This window comes from Ciona intestinalis, chromosome 3 (genome assembly GCF_000224145.3).
Source record: "Ciona intestinalis chromosome 3, KH, whole genome shotgun sequence".
Lineage (NCBI taxonomy): Eukaryota > Metazoa > Chordata > Ascidiacea > Phlebobranchia > Cionidae > Ciona > Ciona intestinalis.
In genome coordinates, this window is record NC_020168.2 from 3,960,720 (window position 1) to 3,981,055 (window position 20,336).

At 35.3% G+C, this 20,336-nt stretch overlaps 3 protein-coding genes across 4 annotated transcripts; all 3 read left to right on the top strand.

Moving 5' to 3' along the window:
• The first annotated feature begins 576 nt into the window (after positions 1 to 576).
• Ci-CT-R (calcitonin gene-related peptide type 1 receptor-like) lies at positions 577 to 8,655 on the top strand. 2 transcript variants are annotated; one of them, XM_026833543.1, is made up of 12 exons: positions 577 to 895; positions 1,220 to 1,330; positions 1,677 to 1,783; positions 2,611 to 2,702; positions 3,017 to 3,131; positions 3,551 to 3,704; positions 4,449 to 4,509; positions 5,342 to 5,408; positions 5,809 to 5,891; positions 6,809 to 6,989; positions 7,292 to 7,429; positions 7,879 to 8,655. In XM_026833543.1, the coding sequence occupies exons 1-12, from the start codon at positions 826 to 828 to the stop codon at positions 7,888 to 7,890; spliced, it is 1,191 nt and encodes a 396-aa protein (XP_026689344.1). In that variant the 5' UTR covers positions 577 to 825; the 3' UTR covers positions 7,891 to 8,655.
• Positions 8,513 to 11,899, top strand: LOC113474142 (PMS1 protein homolog 1-like). The gene is made up of 2 exons (XM_026833940.1): positions 8,513 to 9,516; positions 9,783 to 11,899. Exons 1-2 carry the CDS (start codon positions 8,655 to 8,657, stop codon positions 11,729 to 11,731), a joined length of 2,811 nt encoding a protein of 936 aa, XP_026689741.1. The 5' UTR covers positions 8,513 to 8,654; the 3' UTR covers positions 11,732 to 11,899.
• Positions 11,900 to 11,903: 4 nt separating this feature from the next.
• LOC100175739 (serine/threonine-protein kinase Nek11-like) lies at positions 11,904 to 19,572 on the top strand. The gene is made up of 10 exons (XM_002130542.3): positions 11,904 to 12,116; positions 12,512 to 12,677; positions 13,217 to 13,335; positions 14,208 to 14,399; positions 15,134 to 15,283; positions 15,650 to 15,739; positions 16,488 to 16,568; positions 17,135 to 17,228; positions 17,746 to 17,884; positions 18,065 to 19,572. Exons 1-10 carry the CDS (start codon positions 11,944 to 11,946, stop codon positions 18,784 to 18,786), a joined length of 1,926 nt encoding a protein of 641 aa, XP_002130578.1. The 5' UTR covers positions 11,904 to 11,943; the 3' UTR covers positions 18,787 to 19,572.
• Positions 19,573 to 20,336: the final 764 nt, after the last annotated feature.

Below are 20,336 nucleotides of genomic sequence, written 5' to 3' on the forward strand. Positions count from 1 at the left end.
TTTTTTTCGTAGTGGGTGTGGGAAAATTGATTTAAACAGGGAAATGTGTGGGTTTCCGTTATTGAATATAGGTGGACGGGGGAAGACCGGTTTACCACATAATATAGTGGGGGAAGATGGCACACCTTTAGCACGAAATTTATAAATATCCTGATCGTATTTTAAACAATTAACAATGGTCTATAAAAGTCGCGAGGACAAGGTTTTATAATTCCTTGAATGTTTTTTGTTTGCTACCAAAATGTACGAGAAAATAGAATAAAAATGTGTCCCATCTTCCCCCATCCTACCATATTAAAATTGTCTGCTCGTGTTTTAAACAATTAAAAAAAATGTTAAACAATTGAATACTATGGAAGTCGCAAGAATATGGATTTATAATTTTTTGAATGTTCTTTGTTTGCTATTAAAGCCGACGAGAAAATAAAATGAAAAGGTGTCCCATCTTTTCCCACCCTACTATATACATTGGCCTATCATTTTCAGCAATTACTTAAATTATGTTTTAGCCGTTTTTGTCATTGATTTACCGTAGAAAATCAAGAGAATAACTAAAAACACGCTCGCCGTCTTCAAAACACCTTACGTAATCTACTTTCTACGGTTACAAATCCAGAGCAAACCAGAAGCGGTTGCAACAGAATCGATTGCAGAAATAAAAAAAAGAAAAAAATCGTTTGAAGAAGCGTGTGGGTCGTCAAGGGTAGACAACAGTCTTGATTTGGCTTCCTCAAATAACTGCTGCTTTTCGAAGAAAAGACGAGGTTTTAGTTTTACTCTTCTAATGGCGAATAGATAAGGTGTTTGGAATACAAAGTACACAAAATGTACAACTTCGAGTTTACGCGACAACAGTTTAATTGCTTTGTGGATAATCTAAATATTTCACGAAATAGTAAGTCAAACGAATTTGTTTGTTTTTTTCCGACGCCGATTTTATAACAATTTACGCCGCGAGAGATTTTTTTAACATTTCTAATTTCAGGTGTGGTAATGGCAATTATTTCTTATTTGTTTATTTCCTATTTGCGGTATATGGGCTAGGCGCTACTGACTGCTTCATATAATAATCTAATAACCTTCTATTTAAATCCCATTTGATCGATCCGTAATAAAATTTCTATTAAAAATTAATCGCCGTCTATACGGTCGCATCATATTCAAACAAAAACCGTTGCTGCGAATTTTCCAACTTTTAAAGCGCAATTATAATTTGCAGGTAGCTTCTGTGGGGCAATATGGGACGGCTATGCGTGTTGGCCACCAACCCAGAGTTCCAAAGAAGCTGTGCAGAACTGCCCATCTTACCTACCAAGATTTAACACAGAAGGTATTTCGGATTTTGTAGGGCGGGGTAAGATGGGACACGCTTACATTTTTTCTTCTTCTCACAATTGATAGTAAACAACGAATTTAATATAATTGTTGTATATGACCATAGTCCCATGACTATATAAAAGTGCGTTGTTATTTTTTCAAACAAAACACGATAAAACATCAAATGTAGGTGGAAACGGTATCCTATTTTACTCTTTACAAAACTATATAAATAACGCATATACGAGCGGGTATAATCAGTTTAAGATGTGTAATATGTTCGTACATTCATTTACCATAAGCTATGTCGGTCTAATAACAGTGTGATTTTTATTCCAACCGACAATTGTTTCTCGCAGAGTTTGCTGTACGTCCGTGCCAAGCTAATGGCGAATGGTTCCGTTATCCTACTACACAATACCAGTGGACGAACTACTCACGCTGCCAACTGCAAAAGGGCCAAGAGGTTCTCTTTTTGAATTAACTATTTACCAAAAAAAATGATTGAATGAATGTAAGGGCCAGGGAAGTCGCTATACACGGGTGTTCTGTTTCATATAGTAGGGTGGGGAAAGATGGGACACCTTTAGTACGTAATATCCAAGTATCCTGATCGTGTTTCAAACAATTAACAACGGCATGTGGGGGCCGAGAGCATACAGTTTAATAATTCTTTATGTGTTTTTTGTTTACAACCAAATTGGACGAGAATATGGAATGAAAGGGTATCCCATTTTGGTAAATAGTTAAAGATATACATCTCTTTGCCCACTTTACGAATTAGCACAGCATATGTAACTTTGTGGGTGAATATTTTTTGGATATTTTTGTAAGTTGTTGTAAGATGGTCACTGTTTTTGTTCAATTTTAACGTCTAGTGTAATAGTAAACAGAAAATATTAAACCATGCCCGTATCCTTAAGACTAATCAACAGAGCGTTGTTAAATACACGAGCGTTAATTGCTGCCTTCTTACTCCACTTAATTGTATTTTGTGAATGCTTCCCCATATGTAAATATAACAGCATTATAAAATAATGGTGGTAAAGGTCACCCGAAACTATTTTACAATATTAAAAGTGTTAAAATCAATGTTAATTTATTTTACTTTCTAACACAGTTCTTGTCTTTTAGCATACGACAAACAGTAATTCTACAATAAGTTTTCTACGAAAGAGTCAAAAATACCGATACAATTATACCTATACTGCCCTAATAAGTTTTTGAGTGACATTTATGATGACTGACATCAAAATCTGTTTCAATCACGACTTTAATGAATTTAATTTGCAGGCTGTTTGGGCCAAATACCGCTTGGCGATTTCTGGTTACTCAGTTTCGATGATAACATTGCTTGTGGCTTTGTTTATTTTCTTCCATTTCAGGTAATTCATTTTGTATTTTTATTTTTACATTTTTTTAGTTTTTATAAATTTTACAATTGGTGTGTTTTTATACGGAGTCCTATTTATGGTATTACAAAATATAGAAGCCACAATTATGGAGCGACCGTAAATTCCGCGTTTTAGAAAGAATGGTATTTAATTTTTTTTTCGATTGGTGACTTTTTAATCATAACATGCTAATAGTAGATTATTTTATTGCATATTCGGCCTAATAGTCGAGTGGGGGAAGATGAAACATCTTTTCATTTTATTTGTGATATTGGATCTGAACCGAGCTCTGCGTCGTGTTTCAGGTCCCTTCAGTGTCAGCGCGTGACAATGCACAAGCATCTCTTCGTATCTTACATCCTAAATGCCCTTGCAAGCGTTCTTTGGTTGCATTCCCACACAATACCAGGAGTAAGCCAGGTAATACGCCTTGCATATGATCTTTAAAGACTTGAAAACATTTCGAGGTACAATAATTTTGACAACCTATATCTGCTAAAGAACGATTTCAGAGTATATAGGGTGGGGTAATATGGGACAGCTTTAGCACATAACATACAAATGTCCTGATCGTGTTTTGGACAATTAACAACGGTCTATGGTAGTCGTGGGGATATAATTTTGTAATTCTTTAAATTTTCTTTGTTTACTACTAAATGGGACGAGAAAATAAAGTTAAAAGGTGTCACATCTTCCCCACCCTACTCTATATAATTATACAGTCTCTTTAAATTTATCCACACGCTTCATAAATGCTCGGTTAATACGCTCTTAAAGGACTTCTTCTTTCAGTTTGATTTATTTATTTACAACATATTTAGTTCCCCGTTTATTTGCAGGTCTATTGCAAGTTTCTGCACGCGATCCACCAATACACAGAAACAAGTAACTATTTCTGGATGCTGTGTGAAGGGATCTACCTTCATACACTCGTAGTCGTGTCGGTTTTTCGTGAGAAACAGAACCTGCTCATCTACACAGGCCTAGGCTGGGGTAAGTGCTTTTATACATGCATTTCTAATTAGTTTAGTATTGTTTTGTACAGTAATCAAATTGGGTCCTCGGTTTAAGCAAGCGTGCGTTTTGCGACCACCGCCATTAGGTCAAATTTTGCGAGTATATACGTGTTATAACCAGCACCATTATCGCAACCACAGACTATGTTATTTATTTTACACATACAAATGTTAAAGTCATAAGAGTATCTGCAAATTTAGTAATTAAAATGATAAGAGTAACATTGTAAATAATATCTCATATTTCTTAATCGTGGTTGATGATGTCCTTTTTGAGTTAACGATGTGGTTATACACTTCTGTAAACGTATTTGCTTACTAGTGTATACCAAATGGGGAAGTATGGAAGAGAATGAAAATACAAACCGTTTTAACTCAATTATAACTTTTTAAATAGGCGAAAAGTTTCAGTAATAAAACATTAGGATTTCAAATTCAATTTTACGTTTAAGTTATATATACCGTCTTCTTTCGACTTTCCGAAAAATGTTTTTGATCCGATGATGTTGGTCGATAAGTTGTCTTTACTGTTGGGAGTTTAAGTCGAAAATAAACTTCACCGCTCCAAAATGTTGATCAGAAATCAAATGCAATTTAAGCGAATTCCTTTTATCCGGTTTTATTGTCATTTTGGCTGCGTTCTATTTCCGAAACGGCCTCGGCCCGAAATAATATTACAAGTTATATCGATCTTCAATTGTTGAAAATTGTTTTTCCAAAGGATTCCCGGCTCTATCGTTGCTACTCTATGTCGTTACTCGCTTTGTGCTGGACGACAGCAGGTCAGTCGGAATTAGAGTGTTGTCTTGTCTCATGATATTTAACATGTTTAGTTAACAGCATGGGTTTTACATGTTTATATTTTGTTGTGTAATTTACTTTTATTTGGTATAGTAGGGTGGGGGAAAATGGGACACATTTAGCGCAGAATATCTAAATATTCTGATCGTGTTTTATACAATTAACAACGGTTTATGGGAGTCGTAAGGATACGGAATTGTATTTATTTGAATTTTTTGTTTACTACCAAATGTGACCAGTAAATAGAATGATAAGGTGTCCAATCTTCCCCCACCCTACTATATATTCGTGCATCGGGTTTAAAGCTTGCCGCTCTTTTGACCGTATGTGTCCTTGGAAAAGACACGTCGGCAGATGTATTAACCCATTAATTGTGGTCCCGTATGAGCTATCTAAACTGCCAGTCATGCATAGGAAATATAAAAAAAACTAAAAAATCGCAATTACACATGTAGTAACTCGTAAGCGGACAGGAGGCATAAAACAGAACACCCGTGTTATAACAATTGTTCCACCACGCAAGAATAAATAGGTTACATTTATTTTATTACCTCGCTTAGTTTTATAGTCTTTTCGCTGCGGTGTTTTAAGTTTTTTAAATAGTCACGTCTTTTAAAAACTAGCCATGTAGGATATATAGTACTGTGGAGTAAGATGGGGCATCCTATAGAAATTATTGTAAGGTTACGATTTTATAATTCTTCGAATATTTTTTGTTCAATACCAAATGGGACGAAAAAATATAGAATGATGTCCCACCTCCCCCCATCCTACTATATCTTTATTCGCCATGTAACGACGTCAAACTTTCAGCTGCTGGGCGACTCCAACCACAGATGCAGCCTACATTATCCATGGTCCTATCGCGATCGCTCTTGTGGTAAGTGGGATCAATTTTTTATGTTACTGGTTGGGCCGTGCATGGTAGCTGTGACCGCAGTACACGCGTGGAAATTATAATGGATCGTCGATTTTAATATAGCATTTAAAGGCCCATTTCTGTCAATAAAGTTTAAATTCATTTCATTTTAATCCCGTGGGTCTTGATTTATAATCCGATAGGAAAATAACGACCCGTGAGAAACTGAGTTAATATTGGCTTAGCGCGTGTGGACAGTGTCCACAAAAAAAACCTATACCGTAACAGCTTGCAATTATATCTCCAACTCACAAAGGTCTAACGTAGTAATTAACAATAAAGAAACCAAACAATTGCTATAAAATTGATCTCGTTCGTCCCCTAATACATATAAACCGCTTGATTTACTGCCCATCTGCAGATCAACTTCATCATTCTGATGAACCTGCTTCGTGTATTGCTGTCGAAACTTCGAGCAAACAGAAACAACATCCAGAGATACATGTAAGCTTAATTAGAAGCCTGCCCCGTTAATGCAGCGCCTATAAATTATTAACGCCTTGACTGCTGACACAAGCAGTATACAGAAAACTACGTTTAGTCGGAAAATTCTCGCCCAGGTTGGAATGATTAATGGATTTTAGTGGGACTGATTTTAAATTGCAATATGTAAATCTGTGAAATTTCCCGCCTACTGGGCGTAGCGTTAATATCGGCACATTGCCAAAACAACCCCCTGGTGTATTCGAAAATTAAAATATGGAGCGCATCCTCATCCGATGAGATATCTTTCGAGCGTCAAGTGCGTCTTAACATAAAGTGTATACAATCAATGCGCACATTTCATATAGTACTGTGAGGTAAGTAAGATGGGTAGTGTTAGCACCTAATATCCCATATTCCTTTATCGTGTGATTTTAACAATTAATAACAACGCGTTGTTTTGGAGTAGCGGATAGGGTTTTTTTTAATTCTATAAATATTCTTTGTTTACTACCCCAAAAAGAAAGGATAAAATGAAAACATAACTATCTCGTCCCAATCTACTATATAGTAGGATGGGGGAAGATGGGACACTTTTGGCACATAATATCCGAATATCCTGATCGTGTTTTAAACAATTAACAACGGTCTATGAGAGTCAAGAGGATATAGTTTTATAATTTTTTAAATGTTCCTTGTTTACTACCACATGGAACGACAAAATAGAGGTAAAATGTGTCCCTTTTCCCAAAACCCTACTATATACTTCATAACGTTTATTGCTATATACTTGGCACTAAAGATTCACTGCGTGCCATCTTTTTGAATCCCCGTATGCGCTAATTTGATTAATAAATATAAATTTTGACAGCCCGCTTCGGGCGTCTACGCAAAACCATTTAAATCAAGATGACGTAATGTCAGTTTTGAATATACAGAGGAGCGATTAAAGCGACATTGGTGCTCATTCCTTTGCTGGGCTCACAACACATCCTGCTCACTATTGCCCTCTACATTCCAAATGCGTCTGTGCTCAGAGTGTTGTCTTACATCACCAACGTCTTAAGCAGCTTCCAAGGTTTTGCTGTTGCTATCATCTTCTGTTTTTGCCACGAGGAGGTTGGTCGTATAACGTAAGCAATCTTGTCTAAACCTCATTCTGTCGAAAGGATATTAAGAAAGGCGTTTCCACCATTTTCCCAACGAAAGTAGCCTATTTTCGATATTAAATCCGCTATTAAAGGACGTTAAACCTTTATTAATATGGCTTACTCGTGAGTGGTCGAGCATTAGAACGGATTCAGTTCCCATTTAATGTATTGCCTAGACCGCTATAGCGATGTGCTTCGGTAAGCTTTGAGGCTATATTTTGCAAAGTATAAACTTTGCAATGTAATGTGTAATCACGCTTTTTTCCCCAGGTCGCTCAGCAGGTCAAAAAGTTCGTATCACGTCGATGTGGCATTTTTAAGTTTAAGCAACAAAGTCAGAGCAGCAAGCGTAACAACGCTGGCCTCGAGATTACGGATGCCACCCAAATCGAACTGATGCCACGTCCGGTCAGTACCTACAAATTGTTAAACGACAGAAGAATGAATGAGTGAAACTTTTTTATTCTTGCGTGGTAGCGTGAGTACAACCTGTGTATGCTATTTTATACACGTCGTGCCGCTTATCGGTTACTGCACATTTGTGCGGCAAATTAGTATAGGTGATTTTTTAATTTAATTGTTTATGTATTTATTAGGGTGGGGACAGATGGGACGCTTTTAGCACATAATATCCAAATATCCTGACCGTGTTTTAAACAACTAACACCAGTCTAATGGGAGCCGTAAGGATACGGTTTTATAATCTTTTTGAATTTTCATTGTTTACTACCAAATGGAACGAGAAAATAGAATGAAAAGGTGTCCCATCTTCCCCCACGCTACTTCATTACGAATAAAGTTGTACCTAAATATGGTAATAAGGTATGATGTGACCAACACTACGTTCTTTATTCTAGTGTCAAGAATGATAAACGTCAGAAACAGTGTTGAAAACCAGATACTTGGATTCTCATTGACATGCTTGTGTCCTTGCCGCATTATTAATTTGCTGCATCATATTGCCACTGCTTTTGTGCTTCGTTAAATGCGATGTTACGCCGTTAGGTACAAGGCGAATTTAAAAGACAATTGATGCATAGGTTACGTGCATAAACACGAAAGCTGTTGTCAAAATTGGATAAGTGAATTGCATAAGATAAACAGCAATACGACAACATTTTTATTGCAGCATACCTTACATATAAGCATGTCTTCCAAGATTTACTTTTTTACATTTAAAATAGCGCTCTATTTGTGTATATTAAACGCAACATAATTGTTTTCTTTTTCTTTGAATCCGTACTAACAAAATGTGGATACTTTTTATCGTAATCAGATTCATAAAAATACGACATTGTAAATTTATTTCAACACAATACAAACTTAAAAGTTTAATAAACATTTTAAAATATAATAATTTAATGCCATTTGATTTTTCTTGTGCCATAGTACCCCAGCTACCAGTTTAAAGGTACCCCGGTAGCATTTTTAAAAAATGCAGGGACTTTACCCAAACAAAAGGTATTGACGCTGTGTGGTGTCTTATGCTTTGTTCGGTATTAGAAGTCACTTGTGTTTGTTTGGAAACGTTGACTCGAGTGCTTACGATTTTAGAATGCTTGAAATATGGCAGAGTTGGTGAGTTTTTGGTATGGAGGGGTGGTTTTAGCAACTGTGTAGTCGAACTGGAGAAATGCATAAGTTATCTTCAGAAACATCTAAACTTATATCAAGTGCGCAAGTAGCAACCAGTGTCAGTAACGTCGTAAAAGAACTAACTGAGAATGCACTGGACGCCGGTGCAACGTCGATTCAAGTCAAATTGGTCGATTTTGGGCTTGAAAAAATCGAAGTTCGGGATAATGGTTGTGGAATTAAAGCAGAAGAAATGAAATATGCGGCGCAAAGGCATTACACGTCGAAGTTACGCACTGACAAAGACTTGCTATCATTATTGACATACGGTTTTCGGGGAGAAGCCCTCAGCTCTGCATGTGAAGTTTCTGATGTTTGCATTACAACAAAAACAAGGTACGATGCATATAGCACTGCTTACACACTGGACTCAAAGGGAAGTATATCCCTTTCACGACCTTCTCATTTAGGTCAAGGAACAACTGTTGTGATTTCGAACATTTTTAAAAATTTACCTGTCCGAAAAAGTTACTATGCCAACTCTAAAAAACGCAAGGAGCAACTCAAACTAACAGAGGACATGCTTATTGCATATGCACTTGCTAATCCTTCAGTTCATCTTAGCCTCAGTCACAACAAAACTGTTATCTGGCAGAAGCCAGCATGCAAAACCTTAAGTGAGGCTGTGGTTAATGTTTTGGGAAGTGCAGTTTCACAGAATTTGGAGGAGAAAAAAGTACAGAACTGCGAAAAAACTGTTGCTATTCATGCATTTGTTCCGAAAAAAGTCATTTTAAGAAGAACATGTGACAGATGTTATGTGCTTATTAACAAACGACCAATTCAAGAAAAACAGATTGATAAAACTATAAAAAAGATGCTCGGAAAAGGGGACAGTGAAAAAGAGAATAATCAATCAGGTATAGAATTCTTAAATGCACCTATATTATTGCCATCAAACTAAAGTAGCCTATCGCTAATTTAAAATTCCTCTTGTTCAAAAATGCTTAGTTTTAAAGTTTTAGTAGGCTTACAGGTTACAGGTTTTAAAGCATATGATTTCCTAACCTTACCATCTATTTACACCGATTAACTAATCGTTTTTATACATATATATTAAAAAATTACATACTGATATATTTTAACAATTTTTTTGTCCCACCCTAAAAATTATTTTATATTTTAGGATGGCCGACAGCAATTCTTTCCATCACCCTTCCAACTGATACAGTGGATGTAAATGTTAATCCCAACAAAACCCAAGTCATGCTAACTTTGAAGGAAGAAGTTCTTAAACTAGTTGAGAATCTGCTTGAACCTAATTTAAACCTACAGACGGATAACACTACAAATGGCAGCAGTAACTCAGGTCAAAATAGATTAGTTACAACAACAGACGGAAAATTCTCATCACATGCAGGAAGAACAACAACAGAAGTTACAACAACAGAAGAAAATTTGCATCAAACCCTAGAAACCTGCACTGGTAGTAAAGAAATGCATTTACATTCTCGCTCATTGTTTGAGATAGATGGCACAGAATCACAAGACTACAGACTCCAAAGTACGCTAAACAACACAAACGCGCCCATTTTTCCTGACTTTGATTTGATATCTCAATCTTGCTTGAGCACAAATACAGACAATGAATGTACAGCAGTACCTGAACCTGTTGCAACGATTTCAGACCCTACAGTATGTAATTCAGTAAGTAACCATACATTAGGTATTAGCTGTACTGAGGGTGAAAAAGAACAAAATATACTTCAACAAAACTGTAACAGAAATGATAAAGTACCTGCTCAAAATGATCATGTCGTTCAAAAACTTACACCAGATGCTTCAATGCAAAGCAGAATTGATGTAGATCATTCAGATATGTCCAATGACCATACAGTAAACCCTATTTCTAAAATTGGAAATAACTCAGATTTTGAAAATGAACATACTGCTGCTATGGAGTCTAGTCACCATGAACTTAATATTTCAAATAAAAAGCATGGAGAAAATGTCAGTGCTTCTGGTTGGAGTAGAGGGAGAATAGCTACTGATGAAAATGGGTCATATATTCAACCTGTGAGAATGTGTACTGGTGTGAAGAGACCTTCTGTGTCTCTATCCCCTTCAAGTAGCTTGAGCCATGAGACTTCAGTAAAGAAACCTAGATCCGTGTTTGATGTTTTGAATGAGAGTGCTAAAGGTTTGGACTGGGAGAATGCATCAGCAAGCATGAGAAGAGACTGTGTCTCCGTTGCATGTGCAGAATACGATAACCACAAACGTTCAGCAACAAAAATGAACAAACCATCTTCAAAAGAAAGGAGAAAATTCCGAAACTCTTTTATAAACTTAAACAAAAAGTCCAATAACTCCTTGGGTAGTGGAAATAGTGCAATGCCATCAACAGAAGATGATTTGATAGATGGCCCAACAGAATTTTCATTAACCTTTAGTTTAATGTGTTTTCTTAAAGAAACACAGACTCCCGGATTATCTCAACTATCTAAAGCTAAAGTGATTGGAATAATTACTGATCTGGAATACAGAGGTGCTGTCATTAGCATTGGGGATAGTTTGTACTTAACGAACTTGCACCGGTTACAAGAACAATGTTTTTTCACTGAAATGATGAAAAATCATGTTTTTACAAGTGTCCCTTGTGAACCAATTGATATAACAAAATGCAATCTAAGCCCTACTGAGTTTTCTACCCTAAATACTTTATCTACTTGTGTTTCTATGGATTTTGGTTGCAGCCAAGAAGTTACTGACGAAAGAATTTGCTCAAATGGTTTTAAAGTAGTGAAACTTGTACCTAATGACAAAACAGAAACATGGCAATTAGTTGGAGTAGCTAAGGGACTATTAAACCACACACCAATGCAAAATCTAAAGGAAATTTTAAACATAATTCACCAAAATCCAGACTCACAATTAAGCTCATGCAGATGTCTTAATGCAATAAACTTTTTTCAAGGAGAAGCCGCAAGAGTGGCAAAATCATCTACTCCTTTTACTAAACCAAATAAAATCCAAGACCTTATTAATTTACTGCCTAAAACAAATGGTTCAGTTATTAAAGGAAAGTGTTTTCATAACAAACCTATTTTTATTAAACTGTCTGATGTTAGGTAAATGATAAGTTAATTTATACTTAAAAAATCTGTTATGTTTCCGCTATTTCACCTCATAGTGTAACATGTTTTAAACAATGCCCCCTTTAAAAACTTCTTTCCTTTTGTTTGTTCACAGAACAAATAATACCTTCTTTCTCAACACAAAGCATTTTCTACATTTTTCCAGGTGTAGAAATGTGAGAGATAATTAAGTAATATCACTTATAAAAAATGCCCTTGCCAAGCCAGCTGCCTGACGATTTTAATGTAACTGCAGCTGAAACTTCTTCTAAACTCCTAGTATGGGCAAGACGCTATGTTATCTTGAAAAAAATTGGATCAGGAAATTTTGGAAATGCTTTCTTAATTGAAGATAAAGAAGCAAGGCATATAGATGAAAAGCAGTAAGTGTAGTCACTAGTATAATACTGAAAAATATATGCTTAAGTAAAGTGAGTATAGATAAAGGTGTCAATGTAATACACTATTTTAGGAGTTATTTCTATTTGGCAACTTCTTATCAGAGTTATTTTTTAAAAAAAAGGTAAAAACACATACTGACATAAAGGCGATGGAGCACATTTTTTATTCTAAAAATCCTAATTTAGTTTTTTCAATTTTTACCAAACCTAGTGTTTATAAGAGTATCTGGTTCCCAATAAGTTAAATTTTGATGTGCTTTTTTTAAAAGACTTTTTTTGGACTTGTTCTTTGGCAACCAAAACAAGAAAATCCAAGTCTAAAACAAACCCCTCTTTATTTTTTTGCTCAAATCTTAAGAATTATTGTCGTTTTGCAGGAAAGTGTTGAAGCAGGTATGTGTTGGGCCTGTCGATCCTGGTGAAACAGTTGATGCAATGCGTGAAGCAAGACTACTTGCTCGTATGAAACACAAAAACATCGTTCAGTTTCATGAGAGCTTTCTTGATGGACAGTTTTTCTGCATTGTGTTGGAATACTGTGAGGTGAGGACTGGTTGACTTTACTTGATCTTATTTTTCTAATGTATAGCTTTTAAACTGTTAATTTTTTAAAGATACACACAGTCACACGCTAGGTCTTATTTGTACAAAACTTTTCTAAGTACTTGCAAAGAAAAAAGGTCAAGAACCACTCATGACTGTAGGCGATCCCAAGGTTTTAAAGTAATGTGCCCATGTGGCTTGGCAGTAGATTCTGCAAATTTGACCCTGATATGGTGCTCATAAAGTTGAATTCTCATTTAGAGACTGACGATGCTATATAGGCGAAATATCAAATGTATATATATATATCTTTTATTATACAATTCGCTGGACTTCATTTTTGTCTGTTACGTTTTCGTAGCACCAGATCCTAACTTTGGCCCTAGTCACAAAGCCCCTGGTGTGGCTTGCTGTAAAACCTCACCAATATAGAAAAGAATTCAAAACTTGCTACTGTTCTACCAAATAACTAATTAGTATGATTATTGATTATTTGCCCATTTTTTGTGCTGAAGGCAAATACCATGTATTACTTCCAGGGTGGGGACATGGAAGGTAAAATCAAGGAGTACAAGGAAAAAAATGAGCACATAAATGAACAGCAGGTTATAAAATGGCTCAAACAAATACTAAAAGCTATTCGTCATATGCATGAAAGGTTCTTATGTTATTACTTTCTTTGTTTTTGTTTAATTAATTGTTATAATTTTTGCATGCTACAATTTACAAGCCTTTATGCATGTTGGAAAATGCAAATTAGGCCTGAAAATATAACTTTGTATGCCATCCTTTATTTCTGTTTTTTTTTTTATAAAAAAGCATTTAATTTTTTACATAACAGGCCTAGCTGTTTTGGTTCTTACCAATGACCCAACTTCTAAATATGGGTATCTTTCCGGCTTTCTGTTTTATAAACTAAAGATTGCCTGGGTTGTGAGTTGTCTTAAGGTTAATTAGGAAATAACACTAATCACTAACACAACAATAACAAAATCTGGCCTCATGACGCAATTGTTTGTACGCCTGCCTCTAACCTAAGGGTTACAGGTTCAAGGCTGGTCGCTGCTACCATTGTGGCTTTATGTGTCCTTGGGCAAAACATTTAAACAAGAATTGCTCTAACCCAGTGGTCACTAATGGGTTTTCTAATTGTACGTCATACATAAAGAGTAAAAAATAATCATCTACAAACTACAAAGTTACATACGTGTTAAGCGGGCTACGCGGGCACGAAGTGTACATATAGTAGGATGGGGGAAGATGGGACACCTTCGGCGCATAATATCCGAACATCCTGATCGTGTTTTAAACAGTTAACAACGGTCTATGGGAGTCTTGAGCATATAGTTTTATAATTCTTTGAAAGTTCCTTGTTTACTACCACATTGGTCGAGAAAAAAGAGTTCAAATGTGTCCCAACTTCCTCCACCCTACTATAACTAAACAGCCCGGTTATAAGGACTGTTCTTGCCCTGTTACCAATGATAAATAAGTTACATTCGTTCATCCAAATTTAAACTTTCTATCCAGTCGTGTGCTGCACAGAGACCTGAAGAGTCGAAACATTTTCCTTAAAAATAATCAGATCAAGATTGGAGATTTTGGGATTTCACGAATTTTAATGGGGGAGTCTGATAAAGCGAGTACCTTTGTAGGAACTCCATACTATATGAGCCCTGAAGTCCTGAAGCATGAGAAATATGATGAGAAATGTGACATTTGGTGAGGCTTTTATACTGTTTGTAGCCTAATGTATAAGTATAATATATAATATATATAAATTTATAACAAATTATGCAGTAACGTTCTAATCTCAAACCATTTTTGTTTCATAATTTTTAGCCTTAAAAAACATCTATATATATATAGTAGGCTGGGCGAAGACGGAACACCTTTTTATTCTATTTTCTCGTCCAATTTGGTAGTAAACAAAGAACATTCAAAGAATTATAAAACTGTATCCTTACAACTTCCATAGACCGTTGGTATTTGTTTAAAACACGATCAGGATATTTGGATAATATGTGCTAAAGGTGTCCCATCTTCCCCCACCCTACTACATCTCTAAAAATCAAGATTATAAAAACTATCATTTTTGAAATGTGTAATACCTTGCAGTGTTAATTCTCCCAACTTATGAAAAGTCTGCTTCAAGTTGTTCCACCCTAAAATCTCTACACTACCCCCTTAAAAGCATAACACAATAGAAATTACAATAGGTTGTATCAATGCATAGGCGCCAAGTTTTTTATTATGTAGGAAAGGTAGAGATAGTTAGACACACATTATTTTTATGAGACAATCAAACTTATTGGTTGAAGTTTACTGTTTAATGTTCAATGCATTACATACAATTCCAGGGTAAACTTGCTTGTAATTAATTTTAAAGCTGGCAATTAATGGTATTGGTTTAAACCTATATTCACTATACTTGTATGTAATATTTATACACTCAGGTCTTTGGGTTGTGTATTATACGAGATATGCTGCTTCAACCATGCGTTTGATGGTTCCTCACTCATGGCAGTAATGTTCAAAATAGTTTCCGAATACAATCCAGCTCTACCTGACGTCTATTCTCGTGCACTCAATAATATTTTAGAAAGGTAAGTTTGTAAAGCATGTGATGCGGGATTTAGGACCAGATTTGGCATTAATCTTAGGTCCTCTGATGTAGGATACTATCAAATAAAATAGGGGCTCTTAAACTGTTTAAATTCTCCCAACTCTTGACAAAACCCTCAATTACTGCACCCCTCTTTTTGTTCATGTGGGTCTCTTTAGTCACAGTTCATAGTTATCATATCTCATGCCTTATGACACATGCCTATTAATTTAAAACCTGTTTTAAAAAGGCTAAATTTTTTAAAAAAATTTGGTAAAAAATGGGACATGGGTAAATATGTTACAAAATACATTTTTTTATTTTATCTGCCTTCTTATGACATACATGGTTCAAAAATGTTTTTCAGGTTTTTGCATCGTGAGCCACAAAAACGACCGACTGCAAAAGAAATCTTAGAACACCCTCTGTTTGTTAAGCAAAAGACATCTGTCATAAAGTAAGTGGATTTTTATGGTTTTAATTGCTGCATGTTGCTTTTGGTGTAAGCCTGAAGACATAGGACATAATATTTGTGCCTTGTAATAATACATAGGGAACCTCATTGATAAAAGTGGGCAACTGGGCATTTCACTATATATACTTTTTCTCTGCTCGCTCATATATAAAAATAACACGAAAAACATGTTGAAACATTAGTTCATATAGCCTATTTTTTAGTGTAAGCTGCTAGAAATAGTATAATGTTACATGCAGTTCTTATTAATTTACCCACAAACGTTGGAATAAAGTTAATGTTTTGCGTATTCTTCACTATGGTAATGAACAAAGGCCATACTAACAAAGAAGGTAACGTTTATTTTGTCATCACTTTCTTAAGAAAGACAGCAACCATGTAATGACTTCGCTTTCTGTACCTCATATATTGTATGCTGAAATATAGAGTATGTAATACAAAGTGTACAAGGAATACATGCTGTCAAGTTTTCTATAAATGCAAAATGTCATCTTATTTTATGTTTAGTATTTTAGATCTGTAATTTGGTTGTGCCACTCAAAAAAGGTAGCATGTAAGGTGTAAAATACATAAACCTAAACCAATATAAGTTCATATACATCCTAAAGTAAATAGTTACTTGAATACTTTCAAAATGTCAAGAGATATAAAAAGCTGCCATTTAATCATAAAATTCTGTAATACTAAATTTTATATCATTGCTATTAATAGTGTTTCATCTATTTTCTAGATCGGAGCAACGCTTGACAGCCAGACAACGATTAAAATTGAAGAAACAAATAGAAGCTGATAAGAAAATGCAACAACTCAAGTAAGCTCACACTTACATTCATTTGGATATAACAATAAAATATTTGCAAAAATAAACCTATTGTCCAATGCATACATATTTAAGACTAAAGAATCATTTGTAGTTTCTGTGCGTTCTTGGTGTTGGTTTAATGGTGTGTGTATGTAGCACAAGGTATTTGTTGTATTGAACAACATTCTGTTGAAATTGGCACGAAATTGGTCGTTCGTTGCCCCACAGTTTAAAAGTAATTAAATAGGATGAGTTATTGCCATATACTAACCAGACAGCATATTTGCCAATGTGATAACATATATTACTTTATAAGTAGATTTAGTAATAATGTTGCATTGAACCAATTGCGAACACAAAATTTAGTTTATTATAAAAAAAAACTAACATAGTTTAAGTAAATGTTTTACAATTGTGGATTTTTATAAAAAAAACTAGAAATACAGACCTCATTTAATTATACTGATACACCAGACATTGTGAACATTTATAAATATTAAATACCTATACACTCACCAATCATGTTTTAATACAAAACATAAAAAAAATTATAACAACGACCTGACTTTATTTAGAGAGATGACTCGGCAAAATTTTGAACAAAAAGGGAAAATTCGTCGCGAATCAAAAGAAAGAAATTTTTCTCGTTCCTTCTTTAACAACAGCATGGTATAGTTAGTTTTACATTATTTCAATCAGTTTTATGTTTTACTTGTGCAGCACTTGTAAAGTCAACATTTACACCATTATTATCATTTTTTGGCAGTCAAACCAATAGTTTTCTAAACTTGTCAATAACATTCAATATTTGTAAAGTTTGAGTAAGTTAAACTATTCTGTTTCTCTTTCAACCCAGCATGTTGTATTTTATAAAGTGGCTTCTTATAAAAAAAGTTAAAAAAAATAAAATGTTAACTTTGTTAAACCAATATTTTATCTGCCGTACAACAAGACTTGGTCAGCATAATCTTTTCATTCTATTCTATCTGGGTGAGGTCCTTTGGCGCGGCACATCCTATGATTTATCCTATGGGGTCCTATGATTTAGACCAGGATAAGCCCATTACTCCAACACCCAGGGTGCTACCGCATGGGCACCACCAGTTTTTGTAGACTGCCGCTTTCCCAAAAGTAGGCGACAAGGGCTTTAGTGGTAATGGATGCGTGGTAACGTTACTTTTTCCAGGAATTAAACGGATCTGAGCTCAGGTCGTCCTCTCATATGATTCTTCATGATCATGATGAAACATTGCGTGAAAATCATGAAGATGAACTTCACGGGACAGTTGTGTTTCAAACCCTAAAATCTTCCAATACATTGCAAGGTTAAAATCATTTTTAAAAAATTCAAAGAATTGTAAAACTGTATCATCACGACTACCATAGACTGTTGTTAATTGTTTAAAACACGATCAGGATATTTGGATATTATATGCTAAAGAAAGCCTATCTTCTCCCACCCTACTATTATTTACTTCAACCTAATTCTCTTTCTTTCTTTACAGACAATCTTATATCACCAATTGATTCTGGAAATACCATCCAATCAAAAAATCTTCCTGATCCTCACATGTCCTCCACTGATGAGTTGGTTGCCACTCTCCTCCGAGATGGAATCATCCCAGAGGATGGGGATCTTGCCGACACATTCTACTCCTCCCATGACGACTTTGAGGAAGCTTCTTCCTCCTCTTCCTGCTCCGAAGAGCTCCCAGAGGACATCCTCAGTGATACAGAGTACAGGGACATGGTAGGGTGGATGGAGGACGCACTCTTCCTAGAAGACTCCACTTCCCGGATGACAACAAGAGCATCTTTTGATAAAAAATACAAAACAGATGAAATAAAACACGTATTCCACCACGACGACGAACCTGTCACGTCGCATTTAAATAACAAGGAGTATTTCCCAGGTAGCATGACCGCAAAGCCTAAACAAGTACACCAAGAAATACCAGTTCGTCCTCATACATCTACGGGCCCTTTATCGTCGTTCAACACTTCGGTCGCCGATCAGAGAATCTTTAATTTTCGCCAACGCTGCGTCTCGAAACTAGGCGAGGACGTTTTCGCTAAGGCGTACGAAATCGCCAAGCAAATTCGCTTCAACGTTTCTGGAGAAAACTCTATCAGGAGAAAGCTGGCAGAGCTCGTACCCGACTCCAGCAAATGCATGGACCTTGAGCAGCTTGTGTTTCTCGAGCAAGAAAGAAATCAAGGCCTATAATTTACACGGAACTAACTCAGCGCCAAACCTTACTTCGTCCACGATTTTACCTCATACGAATAATACTATTCCATGTAATATTTTATTCTATTCTGCGTGTATGAGCTCTTGCGGCGTGACACGCCATCGGACTTAATATTTAGGCCAGAATAAGCCTATTACCTTTTTAAATAATAATGTTTATGATTTTTTGTGTTGATTTTTACGCAATATCATTTTTTACCCGGTTTTAAATTGACAATTACGCCTTTACACACCGTTTGTGCTTAAACAATATTTCTACAGTACTAAATAATACCACTGTTTTAAATTTGATTTTCATTTGTAGTTATAATTAAGTATTCCGAACCGTACTGTTAAATTTATAGGTACACTGTTATATTATATTTGTACGAGTTATTTTACATCAAATACATTCACATTAAGTCATCTTTTTAACACCAACGTCCGCCATATTTTTTAGCGTCTTGTTCATTTTTCTTAAATTCTTTAGTATTTTATATAGTTATATAGTAGGGTGGGGTAAGATGATTACCGTTAGCGCATAATACCCCATATTTCGCAATTTAACAATTAAAAAAGCTCTTAGAGTCGTAAGGATACAGTTATATGAGTCTTTATGAAATTTCTTTTTATACCAAATGGGACGATAAATAGGAATAAAAGCACGGACCATCTTACCCCACCCTCATATATGTTTATCGTGTATGCGCGACATTTAGTCTATTAATTGTGTTGTCTTGTTTGCACTTGAAGGTAAAGTATTAAACCGGTACCGTGTTCGTATTTTGCTGAGGTTATAAAGTGTGTTTTATGCTCACGCACATGTTTTCTGTTCTATTCGCGGCTGATTATTTTTTAAACGGAACTGTTCTAATTATTTTAACACATTGGGAAAAATGTTCATGAATTATTGTCAATTATAGAAAAATTAGCGGCATTATGTTTAGGAAAATCTCGAATGACGTATACTGTCCGGCTATATTTTGTCCGCCATTTTACGCGAAAATTGGTTTTCGGCAACCTTGGTAGCGCAACGGCTTTTAAACCTAGATCCTAATAGAACCCTGTAGGGCTTCGAAGTCATTTTAGGGGTTCTCTGTGATCGATTTTTTGTTTGTACTAAATATAGACCCAATTATACTTCGGAGAATTCGAAAATTCTAGTTTAAATGAAAAAAACGACGTTGAAGTAATTCGATGAATTTATATTCACCATAAAAAAATACATTTTTCTTCTGTTTTTTAGGTGTTATATTATTGAGGGTATTTAGTATTAAAAGCCGCGAACTATTGACAAATTTTATTTAATTTTTGTGTAAACTATCAACCAATGAGGTAAGAGAATTGTTTAGTCTATACTTTTTATTGCAGGCACTATTATGTAATAGGCGTTTATAGGCTGTCGTTTATTCTAAAATTCGAAATTCGCCGAACACATTTTATCGGTTACTGGTAAAAGTCCTGTATATATGGTGATCTCCAACTAATCTGTTTCTTCTCCAAATTTTTAATCTGTACGCGCTTTTGCAAACTCTAAAATAACACTG